Genomic DNA, 27,862 nt, shown 5'->3' with positions numbered 1-27,862 from the left:
AGATGGGGAACCTGGAAGGCTGTGCAAGATCCCTGAAGATCAAATGCGGGAGAACAAAGGCCCAGACCAAGCCAAAGAAGGAAATGACCACAAAAGAGCTCCAAGCCTGCAAAGAAGCTGCCCCTCAAAGAAGGAAATGACCACAAAAGAGCTCTGAGCCTGCAAAGAAGGCTCACTGTCTGCTCGCTAGGGGCCTCACTTCATAAACTTTCCTGGCAGTCTTCCCAAACACCCCTTCACTCCTCGCTCCCTCCAAGCCGTTAATGAGGACTGGTGTCGCTGCAGCTCTCTCTTCCCCTTCCCTGTCTAGCGGCTTCAAGACAATCATTAGGGAAATGATAAAAATAGGTTCCCTTATTGATTTATCCCTTTTACCCAATGCTCCTTCCTTCAACCAGTTGACTGGTTTCCTTAGCAACACAGCTAATTTGAGCAGCATGGCTCGGCCTGCACACCTGCCATTTGTTTAGTTCCTTCTTTAGTAGAGAAAGCTGGGGCAAGGCAGAGGGTGGGCCTAGTGCTGCTATGGTGCTGGCTTTGCTTACCAACAGAGCCCCAGGAACCCGGTTGGAGCTCGTGCCTTGCACTGCTCTGCAAGCAAAGCTACCCTGACCCAAGCCAACATCTCAGAGACACATCTGCAGGTATGGACCTGGGAAAGGCTGCAGGCACAAATGTAGGGGGTCTTGGGGATCTATGCCCTCCTATGATGGCCAGGTGTTCTGAGACCCCTCTGCTCTCAGCTCTCCCCTCCCAGAGCCTTTGTCACCATGCATAAGGTAAGCGAATATGATCCGAGGGCCACCAGAGACAGGCAGGTTGACAGAACACTATGTTCTTTTCAAGTTCTAGGCCTAATGGAGAAAATAGTCTATGGGGACAAGAATGTGCCCACTCTGGCATTTGCCAGAGCTCTGGAGACCCTCTGCAATTGCTCCCTGCCTCCCAGGAGATAGATCTCAAACTCCATTAGCCATCCCTACTACTAGCCTCAGACCCAGGACAACTGCCCATAAAAAGATCTGAGTCCTATTTTCCCTTCAGCCTCCTTGTTTAGGGATGTGTGATGTGAAGAGATGTAAGTCTCTGACAATGGTTTCCATGTCTTTGCATATGTCCGTTCCTCGTCAGCTAGACATAATGTAATAATACGTGACTACTAACTCAAAGGCAGTAGCTGGTAAAGAGCCTGTCTGTCCTGTGACTCTGTCAGACACTCCATCCTGAAGAGATACTGTAAACAAATAATAAGTCGCAAGCTATAGCTCTTCAAGGTTTCTATATGGCTGAAAATAATTAGGATCTTGCCTTGGACCCAGAGAGCAGCAGAGAAAATGAAACTTGGCAATGAGAAACAAGAATCAGGGCTCTCACTCCAAAAGTTGCCCCAACACAGTGCTCAAAGGAGAAAAGGTCACCACCATCCATTTACATAAAAGAAACTAGAAGACAAAAAAGGGCCAGCACCTAAGATGACACAGGAACATGAAGCCCCTAAGCAAATCCCAGACACTTTTATTGCCCTACTAAATCTATCCTTAAGTGTCCTCTGTGGCTCAAGGCTTTGGGGAAAGCATCTGTTTGTGGTCACAGCCTCCAGAAGGGAGCTGGAGGGCTGTAGCTATGATGTGACACCGAAGACATCTACCCCAGTAAAGAATTTAAAAGAAAATTATGGTAATGGGCCTCCGGGAAGAAAGCAAAGACATTTGGCCCAGGACCTCCTGGGATTATGAAGAGCTCTTCCAAACAGCAGTCCCCAGAGGAGAATTTATGAAGCTGATGGCTCTGATGCAATCTCTTCCAGTGATTAGAAGGGGCATTAATCACACCCAAGGCTAGAGCTAAGACCAGGAGGGGTTGAACTACCACAGAAGTCCAGCTCCGGCTCCTATGGACCCTGCTGGAGACACAATGAGATCATGCAAGTGAGATCACATCCACTTTGCCTGAGGCCACAGAGGAAGACACATCTGTCCTGCAGGGATGAGTAATAGTGAGGAGGCTGGACCTGTGCCCAAACCACAGACACAGCCATCACTGAAGCCATCACTGTGGTCATCACGTCAACAGTGTGTTTTCACCTGTTACCATCACCCTCACCCTTCCCCAGACGGAAGTCCCTATTGGGCTCTCTACTGTCTAACCTGTCTGCATATGCCATGAGGGCAAGCTTTCAGCCCTTTAGTCTGAAAGGGACATTCATACCTGTGAGAGCAGGCCTGGGGCCAGCTGCCTTTCTGGGGAGACATCTCACCACCTTCTCCCTACCCATCACAGTGCAGGGGGGTGGTAAAAATGGGAGACATCAACAGGGCTTTCTAATGTCTCCAGCAAGCTGCCCCTGGCACTGAGGTGAGAAGGCCTGAGGTAAAAGGTCAACCCTGGTGCAAAAGTCTAAGACCAGAGACTCCATCTGGACTTCTGAGCCCTCATTCCTCTGCCCAGCCTGGCAGATGGAACAGTGTGAACAAAAGTTTCCTGGACAGAAACCGTGCATTGCACTGAGCCTGTTGCATAGTTAATTAACTAATTAGAACTCCAGTGACTGTGGGGAGGTTGGAATGTTGCAAGCCTACAACCTAAGTATAATTTATTCTGGAATGAATTAACCAAGCAAGGGGATAATCGCCACCAACCCAAAACTCCAAACATCATCAAATAGTGCAATGTACTAGCGTATGGACCACCCTCCTATCTGAAATAAGCCACATGCTCAGTTCCATTTCCACGATCTTCCTCAAGCCTTGCTTTTGGATTACGTCTCTGTCCTGAGCAGATCAATTCGGATTGCACCACATGGTCCCTCACAGGACTGGAGAGCTAACACAGTGCTTCTCTATATGAGTTTCCAGCGCACAACTCTGACAGAAAATATGAAACTCCACAGCATTTCCCCCTTGCCCTCCCCCATGGTGGAAAAACTGGACTGTAAACAAGTAGAAATATGAGAAGAACGTCCCTGAGTTCCCTGCGCTGTCCCATTTCATGACTTCATTGCTTTCCTCAGCATGAGTTTTCTCACCTCCCAATCTTGGCTTTAAAAAAAAAATCAAATGGAAAAAAAAATCAAACCCCTTTTCTTAAAAACAAAAACAAAAACTAAAAAGCAAAACAAAATGCATCATGTGACTTCCAGCCTTAACAGCCGGTTTTTAAGTTTGGTTTCCATGGTGGTGGGATGCAACCTGCCATCACCATGACAACTGCTTCTTTTCCAATCCACCATCTGACAGGCAACCCTGAGCACTCATGTCACCTCTCTCCCCTGTCACGAGATGGAAATGCCATTACACCTGACCCTAAAGACCACAAGCCTAATGAATGAACGACAAGGAAGGCAACACTGAGGATGCGATACAGAAGAGCCCTTGGAGGGCTCGCTGCCCACGGAAGCAATCTAGTTGCATTACTTTGGAGGTCAGTGGAGTGTTGTTCAAGATGAATGATCCTTATCACTACTCTCCCATTGTTAGCTGTGAAGCCATGTCTTATCCCTCATGGCTTCCAAATCAGAGGACTCTCTGTCTGACTCTCAAGACCCTGTCCCCTACATAAGTCTAATGAAAGAAAGGTCGCGTCTTTACCTCTTTGAGGAGACAAAGGGACAGATGATAAGTGGAAGTCAGTTCTAGACCCATTTGTGCCATGTGACTGTCAGGGAGTGGGAAGGGTGTAGTTCTGAAGAATAAATCAGCCTCCCCACTCCTGCCACTCATGCCCATTTCGGTGACAGTCACCTGGAGGAATCTTAACAAATTCACTTGTTATGTGTCTGCATGGACCTTGGACTTAAAACATTTGTCATTCCACACACAGTTTTTGGTGATCAAGAGACAAATGACTGAATGATAAGATGCACACTAAAGCCGGGCGTTGGTGGCGCACACCTTTAATCCCAGCACTCGGGAGGCAGAGGCAGGAGGATCTCTGTGAGTTCGAGGCCAGCCTGGTCTACAAAGTGAGTTCCAGGACAGCCTCCAAAGCCACAGAGAAACCCTGTCTCGAAAAACCAAAAAAAAAAAAAAAAAAAAGATGCACACTAAAAGCTTCTTGTAGAAAACAACAACAGTGAGGAAATTACCTATCTCAGAAACCAGAAACAGTGTTTTGATGACACTCTGACAAATTTACGTCCATCAAGAGTGCTAGCAGCAAGTTGTGCTTTAGGGGAAAAAAAGACCATGAGCTACACCCAAAGCTATACCCTACTTTATAGCATCGCTCCATCACAGGACAGGTATCAAATGGTGCTGGGGACATATCAAAAAAATGTAGACCTTTTTGCTAAAAAGACCATATATTATTTCTAGGAGAATTTTTGTTTTCTTTGAAAACTATGTGACTGTATCCATGTGCAAAGATACCATTCAGCCTGGAAACCAGATTAGAAAGGACTGAAGGAACTAATGCTCTGCGTGCAAAGGGAAGGCTTGGGAGGCAATATAACTGCTTTCAAGAATCCAAAGGTCACCTTGGAATAGAGGACTCATGACTTTTAAGTTATTCCAGAGAAGAAGACAGCCGTTCAGATCTGAAACAATGTAAAGGCCTCCTAGTGTCCATAAGAAAATGGATCATTTTGTTAAGAGATAAATGAAATGCTATGCTAATAAACACCATCAGGAGAAAGTCCTCATGCATGGCATTTGTAAATGCTAGGCTAAATATTCTCCTTGTGACCAATTATGAGCTACCAATTTACAGCAGAGATTGTAAAACAGACACACAAAAAAGATACTCAAGAGCACAGAGAAGCCAGCATATGACTTACTGTAAGCTCCATGTTTCTGGGAGATTTTCAAAAATATTCAGGGATTCCTACATTTGATGGGCATTGTGCTTCATACAAATAGAGGTTATTTAATCTAGGGGGATTCAAGGTTAAGAAGTTTTCAGTCAGGAACTCGAGGGCCTGCTGGTGAGCACGGCTCTGTTCCTCAGCTTCAGATTTCTAGACCTGGGAAGTCTAGAGAAACAGGAGGTCTGCCTGAAGAAGCCATAAGCAAATGCTTTTGCCAGCACAATGCCCCTTAAAACTGATTATTATTTTAGGCTGAATTCCAGAGTTCCCGGGGTGCTCCAGCTCTTTCACAACAGCCTGCAAGGTAAGTGAGAAGAATCTATACACACAGGGAAACAGGAACAACTTAGCCTAATAGTACAACTGGAACCACATTCCTCAAGGCTGAGGCTAGAGGATCTTGAGTTTCAGGTCAGCTTGAACTACAGAGCAAAGACATAGCTCACAAAATAGGGTGGGAGAGAGGAAGGGAGGGAGGAAGGGATGAAGGAGAGAGGGAGATGGCTAAATGGATCAGGTAAGAGGCCCATCTCTCAGTCTAGAAGACAAGTGGATCACTGCCTCAACTGAACTATAGAACCACTAGAAAAACTTTTAAAAGCTAAAGATACAGAATCCTACCTCCAGAAATTCTAATATGTCTTGGCTACTGTTGAAGCATCAACACTTCTAGACATTCTCAGACCGATTCTACTGTGTAAACAAGGGGAATGTCCATGGTTTCAATGCTAGAGGCCATGACAGCCAGTGGCATCCTCAAACCAGATCCACTGACAAGTACAGAAACTAAGACCCCAAAAGCAAAGAGGGACAGCTGAAAGGAACCATGGAGTTCTAACTATTCCAGCACATTCATCTATGAGCACAGATACAAAGACTGGAATAACAAGACTGTTCTAGAACCTTTGTGGATTGTCAGCCTTGTGCCCTGAAAAGTCTTCAGGGGATTTCATTAGAACAATCAAATACAAAACTACCTTAGCTTCCCAGCTTGAATGTCATATCCAGAAAAGAAGAAAAAAGAAAGGGAGGGAGGGAGGAGAAAGGGAGGGAAGGAGGGAGGGAGGGAGGGAAGGACGGTGGCAGACAGATAGGCAGGCAGGCAGACATCTTGGATTTTTGCTTATGTTTTTCACAGGACTACCCAACCGTCATTAAAGAACACATCTCTTAAAGCAGGGACTGGAGAATTTACCTTCCCTTGGGCCTCTGAGGAGCCAGGAAATATTCTGAGATGACTGCCTCCCTGAGCACCCACCCCGACCCCCACCTGCTGTAACTTAGTGTTGGCTTTTACATTCAGTAGAAGCCGTGCCTGCTGAGTCCTATCCTATTGTTTTATCTTACATATGACTCTCCAGCAACATTTTTGGTGGAAAAGAGTGCATTAGCCATTGTCTCGAATCCCTTTTCCCATCATCACAGTACTGGCACCAAGTGACCTCATCATGAATTAGTCTTCTCTTGTCCATTCCTACATTTTATGATTTAAGTATTCTTTTATTAATCTTGGTCATTATATCTACTCTTCTATATCATCCCAAAGCACCCAAACCTCACACTTACTAACAGAAGGATAAGGAAGCCTCAGAAGATAAAGGGGTCAGAGAGGAGATGATGGAGCAGAGAAAGAACACAAATGAAAGAGAAGAGAAAATGGAATCAAAAGAGCCCTGGGTTCTACTTGACACTCGGTCACTTACTGATTCGTGGTAAGTCCCTTGATGCCTTTGGCTTTCAGTTTTCCTACCCATTAGTAAGGGTCTAATCAGTTTCTCCTAGGATCTCCTGACTCCAATTCTCTGTTATTCTGTGATGTTAATGGAACAACTTGCTGGGAAGGGAAGTGGGGGAGGAAAAAAGTGACCATCCATTTTCACAAAGGACAGAAGTTGCTTTAGGTGAAGCTACAAATGAGAAAATTCCAATGATAACATTCAAATTGGAAATCCTGGCACAAGAGGGCACCTTTAAAGTATAAGACATCTATAGAAATCTACATTTTCAAGAAGAGGAAATCCATGACCAGCAGAGTTGACCAGAAACTTCCTACTAGGAGAAGTCTGAACTCTCACAGTAATGGTCGAGGTGTGAATATTAAGACCACTTTCTGGAACCCTCTACAAGCCTTTCCCTCAGTCTTCCAGGACGAGTCTCCTTTGCAGCCTCCCAACCACCCCAGCCCCAGTTCAAAACAACAAAACAAAACAAAAAACTTCAAAAGCAGAAGCATTCGTTAAGTGAAAGTTCAAGGGTACGTCATCAAAACTGCCGCCTCCACAGTTGGATGGCACTTGGGTATGGTGGAGCTGGAGCAGAGAGGACTGAGGGGGGCTTTCAGGGTGACGAAAAGGAAAGGCCACAGACTAACACATGCCGATACTGAAATGAAAATCGCTCTCTCTCAAACTGAAGCTTTTCTGCAGAGCAGTGAAGGCTTTGTGGCAGAAGGGATCTGGAGAGGACGACAATACAGATCCCAGATTCCAGTCCAAACTTGCATCCCAGTGAATAACACAGGCCAAAATGTCCCAGGTCTTGACCTGTGCCTACAAGAGCTTTGCTCTTCTCCCTCTCAGTTAGTGGTTCTTCTCTCTGCCATGGGTTTAGCCTCATGCCCAACGGGTACCACATACACACACACAAGCACTTCCCAGTGCTATCTCAAGAAGATACTCCAATAGAGAAGATTCACCTTTTAGTCTTCCATCTAGCCCAAGACAGTGTGGTACAGGGAAAGAAGAATGGCTAGTAAGCAGAGCTGGTAAAACCATGGCTGTCTGTAACCCGGCAAATAAATAGGTCTCAAAAACACACTGTAGAGTGATTGTCAGATGATAAGCATCCCTTAAAGGTTAGTTTTCTCTGTCTGTTCCTGAGAGCTTATAGCCTGGAAGAGTCTCTAGAGAATGCTGATAAAATTCTATGGTAGAAATAAAGGAAGATAAAAGGAAAAAGAGAAGTGGCCTACCTTACTGAGAACATGATTGTCAACAAAGCTCCTTCCCAACAGAGGTGTGTGAAGCTTCTAGGTAACTCTAACATCCTAAAATCTGTTCCTTTGCTTTGTTATCTTGAGTGTGTTCCCTGATGTTTGTAATGAAGATAAGTCCACAGCCTATACATTCCAGGGTGTCATTTTCTATCCTCTGTCACCAGAGAGATAGAGATTGTCCAGAGATGTGTCATCCTTATTCACAGAATTCAAGAGGTGCATGATCTCAGAAGTAAGTCATTGAACACAGAACTTTCTATAAGGGAATGTCTCCTTGCCCAAATGCCCAGATCCTCTGAATTTACATAGGCCCATATTCCCCAAACCTGCCCCTCCCTGTGTTGCCACATCCACCCATTCACTCCGCCTCCAGATAAGCCCACGCCCTTCAACTGCTCCTCTATCAACAGACCAGAACACATGCATCTCAGTGCATCCATATGGCTCAGTTATTTCACAAACACTAATTTCCATGCAAATACAATCCAAAGTTAGAGACAGTTTCTTTAACTTTTTTCTGCCTACTCCCTAACTGCTTCAAAGGCTTCAGCCTGGTTTCCAGGAGCTAAGTGATCAACCCTAACCCTCTACACTCATGCACACCAGCATCTGGTTCCTGCAGGTAGAATACCCTGCAGGGTTACAGGGCAGATGTCCTCGCAGCTTATTGGGCACACTTCCAAAGACCCAGAGTTTCACACACACACACACAGCACTCCAGCCTTTTTGGAAGCTTTATCCTCAGTTCACAGAAACTCATCCTGACTCTCTTTGCTGATAGAACACAGAGACCTTGTAAACCTGAGAAACCCAATGACAAGAAAGAGTTCCCTGGAAAGCTGGTAACCCCTAAGAATGGGCCAAGCGGCCAAGCTAGGACTGTCTCTCACAGGGATCCTTCCATATGCCTCTAATTGAACCATCTGAACTATCTGACTACCAGTTTTATATAAATGAAAACAAACTCCAGTTTGTTTGGTTAAGGCTGTTATTGACTTTGAACACCTAATCAGCTTTCATTAGAAGTTTGCTAGAAAAGTTCAGCTCCGTTATTGCTCAAGATGTTTCCCCCTGAATCATAAATCTGAATGTCTCCCAAGGGAAAATTTGGATGTAAAATCAGCATTGAAAAACACAAAAGAAGACCAGTTTTAATGTAAATGCTTTAAACATTTTAAAATGTAAACTCAACAATTGTAAAGAAGGAAGGTTTCATGTAAAACTATCTAGATGCCACAGTTAGAAAACACTAACTCTAGTCAGGCCTCTAGTTCCCACTCAGTGTGTCCTATTCAGCAAATGAGTTGCCCTCTCCATGCCTCACTCCCCTGGCTGTGGAATGCAGAAAGCAAAAGCTGCATCTCTATGATGTGGTCACAAGGAATGATCTCCATGGGTGTTTTGCATTCAAAGCACTCAGTGCGATACTCTGAGTGCTTAACAAATGTTAGGCACTCATGAACTGGTATCATCATCAACACTTGTGCTAATCCTGACATGTTTGCAGGGGACTTGGATCCACAGTAGCTGAGGCTGGACCTAAATTAGTCCTACAAGGTTATCCTGGCAGTGGAAATGAGCTTCACCTCATAGATGAGGTGTGAAACCCTGAGGCTCAGGTCACCAAAGAGGCCTACACAAAGGTCACATGAACAATAGCTGTGAAATAATTAGAAATTTCCCAGAAGTCAAGAGGACGCAAGACAATACTGTTAGAAAGAGAAAACTTGTTTTCAGATATTTACAGCTGAATCATCCATAATTAACTAGATGCTAATACCTAAGCATCATTCACAGCTTATTTTGGGCCAGCCACTATACTGTAGATTTTATATGCATTGTCTAACCTAAACAGGACAAAAATTCAGCACAATAGAAAGGTAAAAATCACCATTTCCACTTTATGTCTGGAGGTTCTGAGACAGAGAAAGTGAAGAAGGTTAACATGGCATAGGGCTAGGAGGCAGCCGAGGTGGAACTGAGATTTGAATTCAGAAGCCATGCTCTTAGCAATGATGCACCCTCATGCTTTGAACAAGAGACAGGTGGATCCTGAACTCTAATGCGACACATTCATCCGCTGGGCTTTATAGACTAGAAGATGGCAAAGACACTGATGTTTTTGCCGACCAAGTAAAAAAATATCGTCTGAGACTCTGAAAACACTACCTAAAGTAGAATTTGGAAAAGGCAAGGTGCTGCGCCTTCGCTTAAAATAGACATAAAATAGTCATGGAAGTGTGTACTGATTCCACTGAAGCATGTGACAGGGATATTTCCACAGCACTTTTAAAGACAAAACAGAGACATGTCAGTTGGCTCAAGGACAGGTCAAAAGATTTGAAAAAAATGAGGACACACTATCACAGTGAAGATAAGCAAAAGGGTGTCCCCAGTTCTAACCACACTTTTATTAATTATTTGATCCAACTCTTAGAACACTTGCTTATCATATCTACAGGTGACACATAGCCGATGGAGGTCTCATTTATTAAACAGCCCTGTCCAGAGACATTGAATGTGTGGCTAAAACCGGAGCAATGAAATGCTGGAGTCCCATCACCTGCGTTCAAGTTCACTGGAGATGGCCTTGGAAAATAGTTTAACCTTCTTTAGCCTCAGATTCCCCATGGGTAAGGTGTACATAATAACACTTGTCTTGTGGCTGTTGATTTGTTTAAATGTAGAAAAACTGGGGTTCGGTGGCCGCAGATGGATATTAGCTTTCTCCTCCACTTAAAAAGGATCCCTACAGGATGGATAGCAATGCCAGAAACAAAAAAGGAGATACAAGTATCCAAAACAAACCAGCATCCCAAATCTCAAAGAGGACATGGCCACTGGGGACAATGCTAGAGCCAGAGGGAGGAGCAAGTGTAAGGACCTTGTAAAAGTGTAAGCCCAGTAAAAGACAGTCATCACCTTTGCTGTCAGTGGGCTGGCTGAAAACGGTGGAGATGGAGGTTGTGGAGGTTGCAGTGGGTCCTGAGACACCCTGCACACCAAGCCAAAAAAACCAATTCCAAAGTTAATAAATGTCAGGCCCCAGAGGAAACTGCTTTCTACCGCTAGCCACGTGTAGATATTTAAATCCAAATTAACTAAAATCAGATAAAATTTAAGAGCACACAGAGTGCCCCTGTTGGATAATACAAATCAAAATATAACTGCCATCACATTAAGTTCTAGTCTACAGTGGTGCACAGTGCCACGGGGATGTTAAGTAAAGAAGTGGACTGGATCAGCATTTCCTTATACAACAGAAACCAAAAGGATGCACAGAACACATGGAAGCTCCCGAGGAGTATTTTAATTTCTCAGTCTTAAGTGTTTTAATTAACAGGGAGAATTTTGTCATTAATTCAAGATGGTTGCCTGTCTGAAGATTGAGAAGGGCTCCCAAAGATTTCTGGTCTGGATAGAATGTTTCTGTGATCTCGTGGCAGTCTGGCTGTCTGTCTTGGGCAAACACTTCCCTGGAGCCCTTCCACACAGGGTTTCTATCACATGAGATTTGAGGTTTGTGGTATGTAGTTAGGGACAATTATTCCTGAGAGCTCAATATCCCAGCACCCAAACATGTGAGACTATTCTAACACAATAGCTATTTTAAAATTGACTTGTGGAACTCTGATACTAAGTGCAAAATTATATGTGTATTCTTTTAAAAGAATGGGAGCCCCATAAAAAACAGGGTAGTCGAGAGATCTAGTAGTCCCAGTACTCTAGACAGTCACTTAGGGGTCATCTAGACAGTCACTCAAAGTCATTTCCAACTCTGAAGTTCCACAAAACTTAGAGCTGACCCTTAAGAAAGCAAAAAGACCGTCATCCTGCATATTTAGAGTCCAGCATCCCTTGACTGTGGTTGAGAAGATGGCAGGTGAGCATGTGAAAGACCACAGAGAGGGGCTCAGGGCACAACAGGCAGATACTCAGAGTCCTGTTGCAGAAGACATCACTGGACAGGCCTTGCAAAGATGCCTAATAAAAACCTCTATTAGACACCGTAGATGGCTGTTTTCAATATTGTTTCACAGAAATAAGCACACAATAAGGCATACCATCAGCAATTCTTAGACCCATCCATCACCTGATGACATGATAATGCAGGCCAATTACACCAAGATTACTCCAATTCTATGTGAAAGGGATGAACGGGCTGACTTCGAGATACAATACAACAAATTCTCTGCCACTCAGCAGAGCCGGGAAAGAAAACATGGGATATTTAACAAACTGATGAATTTTTAAAAATTAATGAGTTGCAACAGATAACTATTTTATGTGTGGATATGGATTATAACTTGTGAAAGCTCAAAATATGGTTCATACTCCATTCAGACTGTTTGAACATAATTCAATAAACACTTGATTGACAATATTCAGAAATCACTCCAGCATTCTGTGTGCCTAGGGACCATCATTAGAAATCTTAATTGTCATTACATTATAGATCTCTGGGTGCCAATTAATTTTTTTTCATAGAAAATTTTTAAATAATAAACACTACATTTTCTTTAGCAGTGGGGAAACCTGCAGAGGGTAACACAGAAATTGGGTGTAATTCTGAAGAAAACTGTGAAGTAATACTTGTCTTTTATAACTTCCCAATTTCCATGTAATGCCCCCTGACTTTCTCCCAGCAGTTAGTACTCTCACACTACCTTCAGAGCACACGGGTCCTAGAGATCCGAGTCAGAGTAATACTAGAGACAGCATAATCACTTTGTTGAGGCTTGTTAAATCAATAGCAACATATTTAATTACAAATCATTCAATAGAAGAATTTGTGCCACTTCCCATGTGCTAGCCTTGTACCAGGTGCTAGAATTAAAATGGATGTGCCCATTCCCTTAAGAGTCTGTTCTCAGTCATAGGGCCAAAAAGAATAAAATGAACTAACTCAAAGTTAATAATGTCATAAAATTGAGAGTCTATATTCCCATGCTTAAGATCTCATCATCACTTTGCTAGGATGATCTGGAAGCCCCAACGTCTGAGCCCAAAGAGTAAGTTTCTCTTAACAGCAGAGATTTGAGTTGAGGAATCTCTCTAGTAATTTATTTTCTTGGTTTTTCAAGACACAGTTTCTAGGTTCGAGAGATGGCCCAGTGGTTAAGAGCACTGTCTGCTCTTCCAGAGGACATGGGTTCAGTTCCCAGTACCCACATGGCAGCTCACAACTGTCTGTAACTCCAGTTCCAGAGAATTTGACATCTTCACACCAATGCAAATAAAATTAGTTAAATAAATTATTTTTTAAAAAGACACAATTTCCTGTGTAGCCCAACCTGGCTTGGAACTGGCCCCATAGATCAGGCTGGCCTGGAACTCAGAGATCCACCTGCTTGTGCCTCACCGGGGCTGGGATTAAAGGTGTGCCCACTAGGCCAATTAGCAATTCTTATGAAGGTGTCTCTAATGTTATGACATGGCACCCACCGTATGGAGCAGCACCTCTTGACGTAGCTTCTAAGGCCAGCAGTGGCAAGAGCGTGTGTTACTTGGGACAAATAAGAATCTCAGACACCCCCCATTTCCGACTTAATTGAGTCAGGAACTCTAAGAACTGCATTCTAACAAGCCGCCCAGGTAATTCTGAGACAAAGTAGAGGCTGGGAGCTGATGCCTTGATGAAATGAGCAGAGCACATACATCTGACTCCAACACAAAAGACCCAAATGAGGAATTAGCCCTGATGCTGTTGGAAATCACCTGCTGTAAGAAATGGCAGTTGACAGAATAGTAGCAAACTAGTTCCCACCAGCACACAGCTGGAAATTGCCAAGATGTTAGTAACTGTTGAAAATTCATTTCATGCTTTTTTACTCCGACCAGCCCCATGAGACAATGGTGTGAAAATTGAGAAGAGTGACACAGTTTAAAAACTTTCAACTCACAGAGAACCTAAAAGGCTGAGAGGGACCGTGAAGGATTCATGTTTCTCCTCCCCCACGTTTGCAGAGCTTCCTTTCTGGTCCAGAAGGTCACTCACACCACCATGTGCCTTGACAATGACACCACAGTCTCATCCCCAGAAAGATCCATTCATGATGCTACCCAGAACACTTCTTTTTCCACTAAGCAGTACCTACTGTGCAGCTACATCTCATATTTTTGAGCCTCTCAGAAGGGCAGAAGGAAAAGCCTCGAACACAGTTTCCAGATTCTTCAGCGATGCCATGCAGATACAACAAAAACAGCAGGACCAATGCCGCTGAAAAAGTAAAGCCCCGAGATGACACAGCTGTTGGCAGTGATGAGCTCAATTCTCATGGACCAAAAGACCACACGTGGTGCAGGTACAGCACAGGTCCTCTCTCCAAAGCCCTACACAATAGGATTGGATCTCACGACCCTGAGACTGGCACCTGGGTGCTACATTCCCAAGCCTGGGGTTCAGTCTCTGACATTGTGGGGTGGAGGAACAACCCCCAGGAAGTAGTCACTGCTCTATTAGGAGGATAGCTCACATAAATGACTTTCAAGTCATTGTTACTGTTTCCTTTGATGTAGCTCGTCTTCCCTCCCTTAAGGACATACATTCCAGTGACTCTTTTGCTTTCCAGAGACAGGGATATGAGAATCGTCAGAGTTTATGGGCAAAACATTTAGAATACTCCTCGAATATCGACACATCACAGACATTTCCTTGAAACAGGCTGTACACACAAGACAACACTAGATCAGAGGAGCCTACAAACTTTGCGTTGTACTTTCTGTCCTTAAGACTGATGCTGGAGACATCATGGGAAAGCCCACACAAGTCCTCTCTGTGTAGGCTAAGACTATGATAAGGGAAATGATGTATAGCTCTCATATCTCTGGACCTTTTTTTTTTAAGGGACTGATTTAAGAGCCGTGGGACACGATGGTGACGGTGGTGGTGGCAGCAGTAGTGGGGGACCCTCTACAACACCACACCCCAATTCCAACCTGAATTCTTACTGGAACTTAAAATGTTTATTAGAAACCTGCTTCTTAGAACAGGGGTTCAACATTTGTCAATATGAAAATGGCAAATTAACATGTAGAGTCTGGGTGACAAATACTTAGGGACATAAATACCTTAATTATGGTCCATAAGTAAAAGGCAATCAACTATTTATTTGTCAGATACTCAAATGCATCAGGCTGCAGACAGTTATTATAAAAAATGGCAAGAAATAACATGTTTAAAGGTTTTCCTCCAAGCTGCCTTTCTCTGTATCTCCGTTTTACCATAGACAACAGAAGACTTGAGAGAAAATGCTGATTTCTGATACTGTCCCTTTGCAAAAGACCATTGTCCTATCTAAGCAGAGGTAAATAACCTCGCTTTTTTGAAAATTCTAGGAAAAACCCACATCGGCAGTGAATTATTCACAAAGATTGGACCTAAAAATGAGAGAGGGAGAGCTACAGATAAAACGATAGGTAGAAGGCTTAGCCAAAAGAGAAAGTGAGGACCTGCCCTCTGGCTCCCTGAGTAAACAGTATTGACTATATTGCATTAGGCCCACCCTTTCATGTCTTTGTGGTCAGTGGTAAACAGACCGGCAGTCTGTCCTCTGCAGGACTGGACTGTAGGTGGGAGATGGTGTCCTGTGAGGGCAGCTTCCTTGGTGGCCCTAAGCAAGGGACTAGGAAGGACAACAATCTGCTCATTCAACAGGTAGAATCAATGGGTTTGCAAGAACTCTGACAGCTTAGCCAGTCTTGACTCATTTTTGTTTTAAGCAAGAGCACAAAGTCTGGAAGAAACCAGATGTTCCTATGAAAAGAGAAGAAAGAAGTGGGGAGGGGTCACCTGTATCTTGTACAGTACAAGCTGAAAAGCGATAAACAGTGTTCAGTGGAGCCGCTAAATCCAGTCTAGATCTTTTGGTTGAAAGAAAGGTCTGCGCTCATTATTTTCCTCCTCTTCCTTTCACTCATACTGTGTGCTACACCTATTGAAAGGGAGGCAATGGCAGCAAAGTGGGGGAGGAGGAATAACAGCATGCAAGTCAATAGACGAAACTATCACACCCAAGATATTTTTGCTCTCATCCTCAAGGCAAATTTCTTTCCTGTCAAATTCTTTCATTCCAACTCACTTTCCAGGCTGTATCCCAGTTACAAAGAATCCTTACTATTATTTTGGCCAGGCTTCTAGAAGACTCATAACCCTCACTATTCTTGGTTGTCAACTTGACTATATCTAGAATGAACTGTAATCCAGAAATGGAGGGAACACTTGTGATTTGGATCTTGAGACAGGAAGAAAACACGCTTTTGATCCGGATCTTGGGATGGGAAGGCACACCTTTAATCTGGAAGACACCTTGCTGAAAGCCTATATAAAAACAATGGATGAAGGGAGGTTTGCTTTGATCTTCACCTGCCTGCCTTTGCCTTGTCAGACATCCATTCCTTCACTGGCATTGCAAACTACTTCTTTGAGATTCCAGCATAAGCAAAAGACCAGTTGAGACACCCAGCCTTGTGGGATTGAGCAACTACCTGATTCTTAGAGTTTCCATTCACAGAAACACCTCATATAAAGATAAAAGATAAAACCAATAGGCAATAGAGAGACTATTCTAGGAAACCCAGAAATCAAAGATCTCGATCATTTATCCCTTGTGCCAACTACAGCCACAGAATCAATGCAATGGAAAGTCAGTGGAAAATATGAGGGCTTTGTATCAACCGACCACTGGATTCAATTACAGATCTCATCCTCGTTAATCCCCGATCTGTCTCATGTCAAGACTCATGATTCACTGGAGTTACATCAAACCTGAATTTCTTATCAGGCCTGTAGTTTACTATCTTGCAAGACACGTATATTTAGAGGCAACAAGAAAAGAAGAGTATATGCCAAAACGAGAGATTTGACACTTTCCATAATCCTCAAGAAAATCCTCCAGATAAATTTACAATTTCGCTGAACAATTTACTTGGGGGGGGGGGTAATCTGTGATATACACACATAGCCTCAGACCAGTTTCTAAAATGCTCTAAGGAGATCCACAAGAAATCATGCTTTTGCAGCCACAGGTTCATTATAATGAGCTTCATCAGCTCAAAGGCTGCAAACATATTTGATCTTCCTACTCTGAATTATGTTAATTTCCACATAAAACATGTGCTTCCTGGTGAGATGACCAAATAGGTGAAGGAGGAAAAATCTCCTACTGCCCATCTATGATTAGAGCCTCCAAGTCAGACATGTCATTTCTTCCCTTCACCTCTGACCTGGAAAAGTGAAAATGAGGGTGGGCTGTCTCACAAACTACGTGAGAGATCCCAAGAGTCTACCCACAGGGCATCTGTCCCTGAGCAAAAACAGTCAGAATGGCAGTGTGCAGCACAGAGACTAGTGAGTAGCTTTCAGACTAGCCAATGCCTGGGAAGAAAGAACCCTCTTGTTAGATCTACTAGATGAGCAAGCAAGAAAGAAAGGAATGCCATAAAATGTGATATCACATTTTAAATCAGATTAGCATTTTCAAAAAGGCTATGTTATCATCTGCAGAAGAGAGTGTCATGAGAAAATAAAATTATCTCCCTATGCAGATGTAGCTTCTAAGAAAAAGGAAATGCATTCAGAGTGGGCTGTTGCCTTCCTACCATCTTCCATGCCAAATCTGGGTTATTGTAGACATTTTTCTTCCAATTAGAACGAGGCAACCCCTATTAAGAGCACGAGAAGACCCTCCTAAGTCAGTGGGTCCTACAAGCACAAGCTAAATCATGCCTTTTACTTAGCTTACCCTTTCAGATCAATAAAATTAAAACGTCTGACACGTGAGAAAAGCACCTTAATATCTTAGTTCCTCAGTGACTTTCTGTCACCAAAAAAAAAAAGAAAAAGGAAGGAAAAAGAAAAAGAAAGTATAAAGCCCACAATGTGTAGTGCATAGTAATCAATACCCACAAGTGTGTGACTGCATGTCAGTTCCAAAGCAGGTCTTAAAATGCTTCTAAACAACTTTCCTGTTGTTTTACAGGCCCCTACAAAGAACAAAGTACTTAAGTTGGTCACTACCACAACCAGGAACACAGTCAATTACTGACACACTAATCATGTGGGGATCTGATTTAGCAGCTGTGAAGTGGGACCCAGGAGTCTGGATTTTGGACAAGCTCTCAGGTGATACAAATGAGGCTCCTCTATCTCAAAGAGATGCAAGAATCTACATGACTTTACCTCGAACTAAGAGTCTCACCTTGCAGGTGTGCAGAAATTCCCAAAGGATTCCATTAATAATAATAGATGCTTAATGAGTGATTAAGTAATGTTCTAGGGGCACTTGGCACATTAACTCCTTCAATTCTCCCAGTAACTCTTTTCTCACCCAGATTTTACAGGTAAGGAAATCGAGACATAAGTAATGAAGTAACTTTTCAAGGTCACGGGGCTTCTGGAGGGAGCTGGGATTTGAACCCAGGCAGCCTAATTAGAGAGTTTTAAGAGTCACTGCTCATCACACTGATTCTCAACAAGATGAAGCAGATATTTGAAGAAACTGGGTGTTGAGAACTGAAGGAAAGGTGAGACTAGCTTAGACGCAGCTTGGGAGAAAATGCAGAGCCTACAGAGACACAATCCTTCCACGTGGTCACCAGCGGAGGGAGGGAACACATTAGTCAGTTACACTGTACAACCAGAAGGGGGAAAAATCCAACTAGGTTCCCCTCAACATCTTAGCAGATGTTCTATGAACAGATTACAACAGCCTGAAGACTGTAGAACCACTGTAAAATGTCTAAATATGAGGATAGCAAAGATGTCCTGGACAGGACATATGGCCATGGCACTGAGCACGAGGGTGGAAACCATTCCCTCCGAAGTCTTTCTTTTGACTCTGCTTAGTTCATTTTGGCCAAAAAGAAAGAAAGGGGAGACATAAAACTCAGCAGCCCCTTGCTCTTACAGCACCTGGTGGAAAATCTGTGTCTTTGCAGCAGAAGAGAAAACGTGGCAAAGAGGCAAAGGCATGGTATAGGAAACGTGATTTCATGTCCCAGAGCTTGAGCCAAGCCGGAAGTACCCGATGCAGCACCTGGTGATTAGGGAAGCCTGGATCCGCAAGGGAGTTTTGGTGGAGCTGTCCAAGGTGCCACGGATGGCTGCTGCCACACTTCCCATGCAAGGGTCAGAGAAGGCTTCATTTGCTGCAAGCAAACGGAGGCGGGAGGGTGGGCTGGAGGGGGCGTCCTAAGAGGGTCACAGCAAAGCCGCACCCAGTGGATGGGAAATCTAAAAGAACTGTAGAAGGTGGGCAAGGAAAGGGGACTTTCACTGGGAGATCAGTAGAGTCCTGCTCAGTGGAGTTAATTTGCAGCCGCAGCGTGCCACACAATGAAATCTGTCCGCTTTGTGCAGCTCACTGTCAGGCATGACTGCAGGGACCAGACCCCTCCCCTGCCCAAGCCCCCATCTAGATAGTTCAGCCCAAGCACTCTATGGCCCAGATCATTGTGTGGGGGTGGAAGGGGGAGGTGAGAACTGGAGAACTAGGAGGAGAGAGGGAGAAACCCAGCCAGGGGCTGACTGTGGGAGGATGTGAACAGCAGCAGGAAGCATCGCTGCTTAGAGATGCTCCTTCATTTCTAATGAGGTGCTGCCTAGAAGCACCATGCACCAGCCAATCCAGAAGCTGCTGAAGCAGGAAACTGGGGAGGAAAAGAAGAAGGCCAAAAACTAGAGGGGGTGGTCAGGGATATGTCCAGGCCCTGGGGGATGCAAGTTTCCTTGCAGACTAATACTTGAGAGCCCCTCACATCTTTCTTCTGCTGTCTCACTGATGCCCACCTGAAAGGAGCTGTTGGGGAGGAGGAGATGGGAGCATGGGGGAAAGAGGAGGAGCCTCTTTTGCAGGTGCATTCTTCCCAAGAATTGTACCTTCATGAGCATCAAAGTCCCTGTCCCCAAGTCAACCCCAACATTTAACCCTAACCACTGGCTTGCCTTCTACAATCCCCTGAAACTCCCTACCACCCTCAACTCCTAATGGCTTTGTCAGGCATGCAAATTCTTAGAGCAGAGCAGGCAGTAAGGGGCCTAATCAACATCCTGTATGTAGTGCACTTGGTAAAAGCTGTATAGAAGCTCCTTCTGTGGTCTTTCACCCTGAATCCACCACCACCAGAGATGACCTAGCCGCTCTTTGTGAGGAACAATACCCTTGGCTTTAGAAGCAGATTGTTTGCACACCTCTGACCCTCAGCTGATGAATTCGGGCCCAGTAGATCTGACTGGTTCAGGGGACTGGAAGAGCAACCAGGTATGTCAAACACTAAGAAGCTAGAGCAGCAACCCAGGAAAGGGGAACACACCTCCTTGCCCCAGGGGAGAACTCCAACTGTGAGCTGCGATGGGCTATGATGACATGATCACCTCCCCTGACAGCCACTCACTTTTGGTTGAACTTAAACTTAGTCTCTAGAGTTAGCTGAGTCCCCAGCCCAAAGCCTGTTTTATAAGTGTTCATTTGTCTACTTGCATCCATGTGTTTGGCTCATGTTCTTTGGAGTCTCTAGGCTGCTAAATGCCCTCCCAGAGCCTTGAACTTCTCTGCTGGCAGATAGTGCCAGTGTCTTCCCAGCTGGTAGGAATGGGGGCTGAGGGACGGGCTGAAGTGGAGGAGAAGAGGGAAATGATTATGAAAGAAAGCCCTGAGATTAGAGGCAAGCCAGTCGGCATGGAGTGCAGTATCTGAAATGACTGGGGCTTTGGGGGTGGCAAGAAACAGACAAAGCCCAACCCAGAAAGGGGCAGACACCTCAACACCAGCCACCTAGGTACGCTAGAGATTTCCACGCGGAAAATAAATCAAAAGCCAAAAGTCTTACCTTGCAAAACACTAGTGCCCAAACAGGTCTCGAGGGTACCAGGCTTGCCCCTTGGATGCAACGAGGCAGGGTGCACTTCAGCACAGGGGCAAATTTGGGCACCAGGAGGGGTGGGCAATAAATTCCATGCTAGGTTCCCCCCTCACCCGATGGAATGCAAAGGGGGAGAGGGAAGCCATGGTGGGCAAGAAAGGATATGGCCAATCGATGAGCTTCTTGGCGTATTTCCTGACAATGTTATCTTCTCCGAAGATGAACAAGGATCTGTTGACCGTGAAACAGTTCTGCCGGACAGGAATGGGGTTGTACAAAGCCATAGTCCGCGCCCTCTGCGCTTTCGACTGCTTGTAGGCAGCTGCCGGCCCCGAGGCCGGTACAGGGGTTCCTTGCCGGTTCCTGCTCTGGTCCGAGTCTCCATCGCCTGAGCCCGGCCTGCCAACGACCACCGCCTCCCCGAAGCGAGCCATCCTGAAGTTTAAACAGATAGAAGACACACAAAGGTGATCGCCGAACACCCGCACACAACAAGAGGCAAAAAAGACACAGCCAGACTCAGAGCTTTATCCTCACAGGCGCGGGGACCACCACCTCTGGGGACCCCTGCAAGCTCTTCCACCCTGCTCTGAACTGTTGAATCTAAAGGCAACCTTTGCGAAGCTCCATTTCTCCAAGAAAAAAAAGGAAAAGAAGGGGGTAGGGCTTGGGGGTGTTCAGCTTCTAGAGGCAATATTTTCCCCAAAATGCCAGCGTGGGGTGGTGATGTTCAGGGACCGGAGAGGGGTGGAGTAGGCAGCTCCTCAGACATAGCTCCTCTTCTGGCACACGGCACCACCAGGTTCAGAGAAAGGCAGGCACTGGCCGGCCCTCAATAGTTTGCTGATTTATTGGCAGGGGTGAGGGGTAGAGAGGAAGAAGGAAATGAAAACAAAAGAACTTTGAAAAAAAAAACGAGAAGAAAAAAGACGAGGGCCAGCTACGGTGACATGCTTTAGAACGCCAGCCCCTGCGAGTCCATCTAAGAAATTCCACAGCCAAAGACTTGGCTCTTTAAATCTGCCAGCAGAGCCGCATCCAAAGGTTGGAGAGAGGGGGATGGAGGGGGGAGAGCGGTACTGATGTTCCTGCGTAAACCGCAACGCCCGAGAAATGAAGATAAGAAGTCGATCCAACCGGAGAGGGGCAAATGACTTCACAGCTCCTGCGTTTGGGGTAGAAGTTGAGCAGAGAGCAGCAAAGCCCAAGTGCCAGCATCCGCCCAGAGCACTCGCCGCCACCGCCTCCCAGGATCAGCATGCAACAGCGATCCGCGGCTGCGCCGGGGAGAGGGCGGGAGCGCGAGCAAGAGCGGGCGGGCGAGCAAGCGGGCGAGCACTCACGGCGAGGAACAGGTTGCAGTCAGCCTAGCTAGCGCTGGCAGGGCATGGGACTTATCCATGAACCGAACTTCCTCACCAAAGACCAATTCTCCCTCCTCCCGGCCCGCCTGGCTACAGGGAGCAGAGATGATGCTTACAGGCAGGACGAGGAGCGCAGCTCAACAGCGCAGCAGCGCAGCAAGGTGGCCAAGGATCCTAGAGGGACGCGGGGGAGGGGCCCTGAGAGTCCAGCGTGGTGAAACTGGTTTGGCATACAAAACTCATTTGACCAGAGACTACCTAGGCAAGGGTCCAAGGTTGGGTCACCTCCTCCCTGCCCCCATTGATGCAGAAGAGATGCGGTTTGCAGCTGGTGGTGCCTGCGGAATCTCTGCAACAGATCAAGGACCTGTCCTGGAACGCTCTCCTTGGTATTGGCACAGAACAGGTACCCAGTGTTGTGCCTTTTTCAATGCCCTGCATAGTGTCCTGCTCGCTGCTGCTCTACTGGAGGGTAGGGACGTTGTACACCCTTTGCCAGGACCTTGTAGTCACTCTAGGCTCCACTACCACCAGCAGGGATCCCCAGGGCAAAGATAGCGCACTTTCCCTAAACCCACACTTAACATCCTATAGGTGCCATAGAGGAGCTCTGGCCCCTGTGGCATCTGCTTCTCTGGGACCTTCTGCCCTGTCTATCCTAAGGGACCTTACAAGGCAGCCTTCTAGGTTGGACTCTAACAGAACCCTGTGCCTTATTTCCTGGCAGGTGGCCCAGGAAATCCAGTCCCTTGACGGTGAACCTGAGCAAAACCTCCCTCAAAATCCTAACAAAGGGGTTCTCCCACCCACCACTACACTTTACTTTCAAGTAAAGTCCACTGACTTTCTCAAATCTACTCCATTCGGAAAGAAAAAAATGAGTGCCTGAGCTGCGGAGGTAGCAAGGACAAGCTTGGAACCCCAGAGAAAGAAGCTCTGTGTTTAGCAACCTAGTACTTACCCACAGAAAACCCATTGGGGAAGTTTGTTCCTGTCTCCTCCCATTGGCTACACCAGCTGGAGTATACTTTGCTAGGTTTATCCCCCACCGTTGGCAACAACACTTATTTGTATCCATGTTCTCCGGAAGTGAGTAGTGGAAGAGATGAGAGCATGGAGTGGCCGAGGACATGAGCAATGGCTGCCCAAAGCCCGGGTGTTGGAAGTCCTGGGGGAGTGTGGTGTCCCGGGACTGAAAGGCAGTATCTCTGTGTGAAATTAAGTGCCGAGAGGGGAGTTGATGTCTGAGTGTGAGGCATGTGCATCCCCCTACATGTACGTGGCTGTGTGGGCAACGCCACGTGAGTGAGCATTGACACATGCCTATTGTATGAGAGTGTTGAGTGTCACAAGTGCATGCCTGTGTGATGGAAAGGGCTCTCTGCACAAGAAATGCAAAGAAATAATCTCAACCCAAGCACTCTTTGCGGGTACCACTACCCTTAGCAACACCATGTTGTCATTGGGATTCAGGGGAACCCATTTCAGACCAAATCACTATTGGAGGTGTGTCAGCTCCCCCTGTTACTGACCAGCTTAATAGGAGGCAGAAGTGAAGGGCAGTGACCATGAAGACTGGACAGTCACCTACAACTAGGCACAAGTGGCTGTCTCGGGACTCTGTAAACTTCACGGGACTAAAGCAGGGGCTTTCCAGGAGACCCATAATGCATAGCACAGAAGCCATGCCGATCATTCATTTAACAAATATTTTCACATGCATTCCCCCACAACAGACACTATTTTAGACATTGGGGATTCAATAATGAGCCATATGGATGATGACATAAATGATGTATCTTTCAGAACTTAAATGAGGTTGTGTAGCTTTACTGCCTCTGCACTAAAAATCTCACTTTCATGTAAAGACATCACATTTTTCCTTCCTTCCTGGCCATGCCTTCCATTGTATTTATTTGTTAAACAGAGCATACTATCCTTTTATCCTCCAACAGTGTTTTTGTGGATAATTAAGGACCCCTGACTCATCTCTTTACCCCCCCAAATCAGAGATGTAGTACTGATAGTGTTTCCTTTTTCTACCATACCTTGAGTTCCTTGTGACTGCTGCCCTTCTTTAGAAGCCCAGAGTATGCAAGGCGACATGCGTAGCAGTGTTGGGACTTAGTGGGGCTGAGCCCAGTTTTTCTGCACTCCCAAGGGGCAGGCTTCATAAATGCCTGGGAGAGTTCCTTGGGAATAGGAATGGCTCTACAGGGGAGTTCACTGGAATTCTTGGAGCAAGAGGACTAGGGAAAATATTACTGCATCAATAGCTTTGGAAAGTGGCTTGGTTTAAGAGCAGCAAAGCTGGAGGAAGGCACATCCCTCCGTCTTCATCCCCAACCTGGATGTTGCAGCTTTTGATAGATTTGAGATCTATGGATTTCTATACTGGCTTCATATTCTCTACTTCCCTGCTTTGAAACTTGCCAAATGGATACAGTTTTATAGATCAAATCACATAATTGATTGCTGTAGTTATCAATTTACATAAGCCCTATGGAGGGCCACCACTGAAGACCTCCCAGGTCAGCCAAGAAGAAAACGCATTAGGATGCTAATTTAACCCACAAGACATCAGAGCTTCAGAAATATGAATGTATTGGTTCAGACCCAGTAAGAGGCAGAGAGTAAATGTCTAATGGCTCTGATTTCCAATTTCTAATAGCCATGCTGCAGAATCAAAAACTGTACATGATCAAGAGAAGAAACAATGATGCCTATGGAAATGTTCTGCCTCCTGTCCTCAAGATGAATCTGATCCATGTCTAAATGCTCTGGGCACCACACTAAAGGGAGCCATCAAGAGTAATCTGATCATTGCCATCGTGATCCTAGTAAGGAAATCTGGTAAGCATGTTTCTCCCCTGGTTCGACTGCTCCCTAAAGACCCACAAATGGAAGTGAAGACATGGGTAGCTGATCAGAACTCAGGAAACCAGTTTGAAAACCACTTTCTCAGACTCAGAGACAAAAGCCTTATTTCCCTGTTGTCAGAGCACCATCTACTGGTCACTTGTGAGACATCACTCTGAGCACAAGTACTTTGCAGCCCGGCACCCCCAGGCACTAACTAGCTTGAGCGGCCAGACATCCTTAACAATTGCTCTCTAGTCACCAACCTCATGTCACTCCCTGTGAGACTTTCTGGAGATCCAAACCTTCAATTTCACAACACAAAGTAGTTCATCTCACAGTTTCCAAGAAGTTCAAGCCTATGCACGCATGCATGGATGGAAGGACTGACAGACAGACAGATGGACAGGCAGTGAGGCGGGCGGGGGGGGGGTTAAGATATGACAGCCAAATGTTCTGCATGTTTCCCTGAAAACTGTGTTCCTCGGGTTTAGAATCAATGGGAGCAGAAGAGGCAAGTAAAAAACTTCCCCAGATTATTGGTCATATGAATATTATTAAATTTCAAAACCTTTACCCTTTATCCCTAATACTCCTGTGAACAATTCAAGGGTCAGGAAAGATAGAGGAAGACTAATGGAGAGTCCTTTCAGTCTTGTGTGTAAAAGGAAGTAAGCAAGACCACTACAGTGTTCCCAGGCCAGGAAGGCCATGGGAGCTCATGCTAAGGCATACACGAGTGGCCAGAGTACAGAATCTATTCTACTCATTCATAAAGAGCTTTCCAGACTTCACAGGCTTTGGGCCATCTTCGTATAAGATCTTAGTCCATCACCAAGGAGGCTGAAACCCTGGGCCTTGGCTAAAGGCATGTACCACTCCCCCTAGCCCTGAGCTTTACTCTGACTTGCCAATTGCACTCAGATAGCGTATGCTTAAACTATCAGAGCCCCCTTTATTCTATTTTTCCCTTATTGAGCTTTTCCAAGAAATAGACTCTTATGCAAAACAGTGCTCTAAGGAACATAATGCAGAGAGGATTTGGGAGTGGGTTCTTAAGAAAAAGTTGGCAGGAAACCATGTGCAAATGCAGAGCAGAGCAGAAGAGCAGGATGGCAATGCAGACATCTCAGGAGGTTTCTGGCATTCACAGCACCACACAGCCTCACACAGCCTTGACTCGGGTGAAAAATGTAGCGTCACATCCTTATATAATAATGTCCAGCCCTGGAACCATCATCTCTCAAACCTAGGCTTGAGAAACCGCAGAACACCAAAACCTATCAATCAATCAAACAGCTGAAAATTTACCCGAAGGAATTTTTGAACCCAGCCCTTGATGGCAACTCAACATCTCTTCAGTAACAACAGTGCTAAGGGTGCCTTATTGTTTCTTTGCTGCAGGGATGTGAGACAAATTTTATTTGTTATCTGAGGCATGGAGAGTAAAGGACCTCTCCAATGGCACAGAGCTAAGAAATGGCAGTCACATCTCCTGATTATAAGCTTAGATTCCTTATGGCAGTGGCCACTATTAAAGTAGTGTATGACAATGTCTTCCTTGCTTAACAGTCAGGTCATAGACATGATCTTAGTCTTGCAGAAGTAAGGCATGACCTTAAGTTTGAGAGTCTTCCAGAGGATTAAATAAGAATATATCCCCCACTACACCACTGGTCTGTAATGAAAGATTGTTGGTTGATACGTGTATAGCTCTTAGAGCAGCACCTGTCACGCCGTAAGTGCTGTGTAAGCGCTTTTCCCACATTTTATCTATGGCACTGTGGCTGGGGTAACACACAGAAGGCACCTTGTAACTAACTTGGATGGCTTTGGTTTGGGGGCTATGAGTAGATAGAGGAACAGAAACATGCAAGTCCCTAAGATATGGTCAAAATAAGGAATGAAGCTAAGCATGGTGGTATATACCACGACTCAGGAAAGTTGAGGTATGAGGATTTCCACTTTGAGGTCAGACTGGGATACATAGTGAGACATATCTCAGAAAAGCAAAGCTGGGGAGGCAGCTCTGTGGTAGAATGTTTTTTGTAGTATGTACATGGCCCTTGACTCAATAACCAGCATGAAGAGGAAAGAAAAGAACATCATTAGAGGCCAGTTTCAGGGATCCAAAGGCTGTGGTACCTGAGAGAGCTGGGTGCTTTGTTTACTAATTCATGAATTCATAAGCCCACTTGACAAATATTCATGAAGCCCTTTCCATGTGCCAGGTATTTTTCTTGCACGTCTGGGTCTCAAAGATAAATTAGACATAGTCAGAACACAGAGTTTAAAGGAGAAACAGAGGAGACTAATTCCCGAAGTGCTCACTCCTAGAAGCAGAACATGGGGTGCACAGGAAGAAAGCCCTGGGGAAGGACTGAGGAGACAGCAGTCCTTCCAGCGGGACGCAACCAGAAAAGGAGAAAATCCATGAGAACCCAGCATTGTTGACCTGGAAGGGCAGCCTGTAAGAGCTCAGGATGAAGACTACAATACAAGATGCACGGGACTGACAAAGCAGTCCGCATTCCTATTTGCCTGCCCCTGTGTCTGGAATCACATGCAGCCTTACTTCTTCAATCCATTCTTTGCCATCAAATGAGATCTCTTTTCCACCTGAATGGAACAAAACAGAAAAGGAAATATGTCGAACCTACTAGATATTAGCTCTCATTGGGAAGGTCAGTGGGGGAGGTTAAGAGCCTTGGGAAAGAAATTATCTCTTCACTATCACAGCACACCTCGCCTCCCTACCTAGGGGTGCACTGTACTTCTCTGCCAAAGTCACATTAAGCTGGAGACTCAGCAGAGCTCCTCTCTCCTGCTAATGAGGGTGATCCGAGAGTAGGAACAACTACCGGAAGCAGCCCACTCACTCGCCCCCACGTGGTCTCTTGACTCAGGAAATGCAACGCAGCCCACATTCTGCAAAACTCGCTCAGCCTACTTGGGCTTAGATTGATTCATCCATTCAGC

At 45.4% G+C, this 27,862-nt stretch overlaps 1 protein-coding gene and 1 long non-coding RNA gene across 11 annotated transcripts in view; one reads left to right on the top strand and one right to left on the bottom strand.

Moving 5' to 3' along the window:
* Positions 1-27,862, bottom strand: part of Cacna1e (calcium voltage-gated channel subunit alpha1 E) — a 450,477-nt gene that overhangs the window by 279,743 nt on the left and 142,872 nt on the right. For all 6 annotated transcript variants that reach the window (XM_040737130.1, XM_040737129.1, XM_040737133.1 and 3 more), the window contains exon 3: positions 20,826-21,095. In XM_040737130.1, coding sequence (XP_040593064.1) covers positions 20,826-21,095 — 270 coding nt within the window. The remainder of the gene's footprint in view (positions 1-20,825; positions 21,096-27,862) is intronic.
* LOC110341101 lies at positions 291-18,467 on the top strand. 5 transcript variants are annotated; one of them, XR_005873599.1, is made up of 5 exons: positions 306-644; positions 5,056-5,108; positions 6,351-6,516; positions 10,261-10,432; positions 17,780-18,467. It is a non-coding gene; the product is annotated as an uncharacterized LOC110341101 (long non-coding RNA). The 5 variants fall into 5 exon arrangements; XR_005873600.1 differs by lacking the exon at positions 17,780-18,467 and adding an exon at positions 13,641-17,122; XR_005873601.1 differs by lacking the exon at positions 17,780-18,467 and having other exon boundaries at positions 291-644; positions 5,943-6,516; positions 10,261-12,183.

The sequence above is a fragment of the Mesocricetus auratus genome, unplaced genomic scaffold, assembly GCF_017639785.1.
Source record: "Mesocricetus auratus isolate SY011 unplaced genomic scaffold, BCM_Maur_2.0 Super-Scaffold_100676, whole genome shotgun sequence".
NCBI classification, from domain to species: domain Eukaryota; kingdom Metazoa; phylum Chordata; class Mammalia; order Rodentia; family Cricetidae; genus Mesocricetus; species Mesocricetus auratus.
Note: the sequence above shows the minus strand (reverse complement) of the source record. Positions and strands in the feature narration are given on the sequence as shown.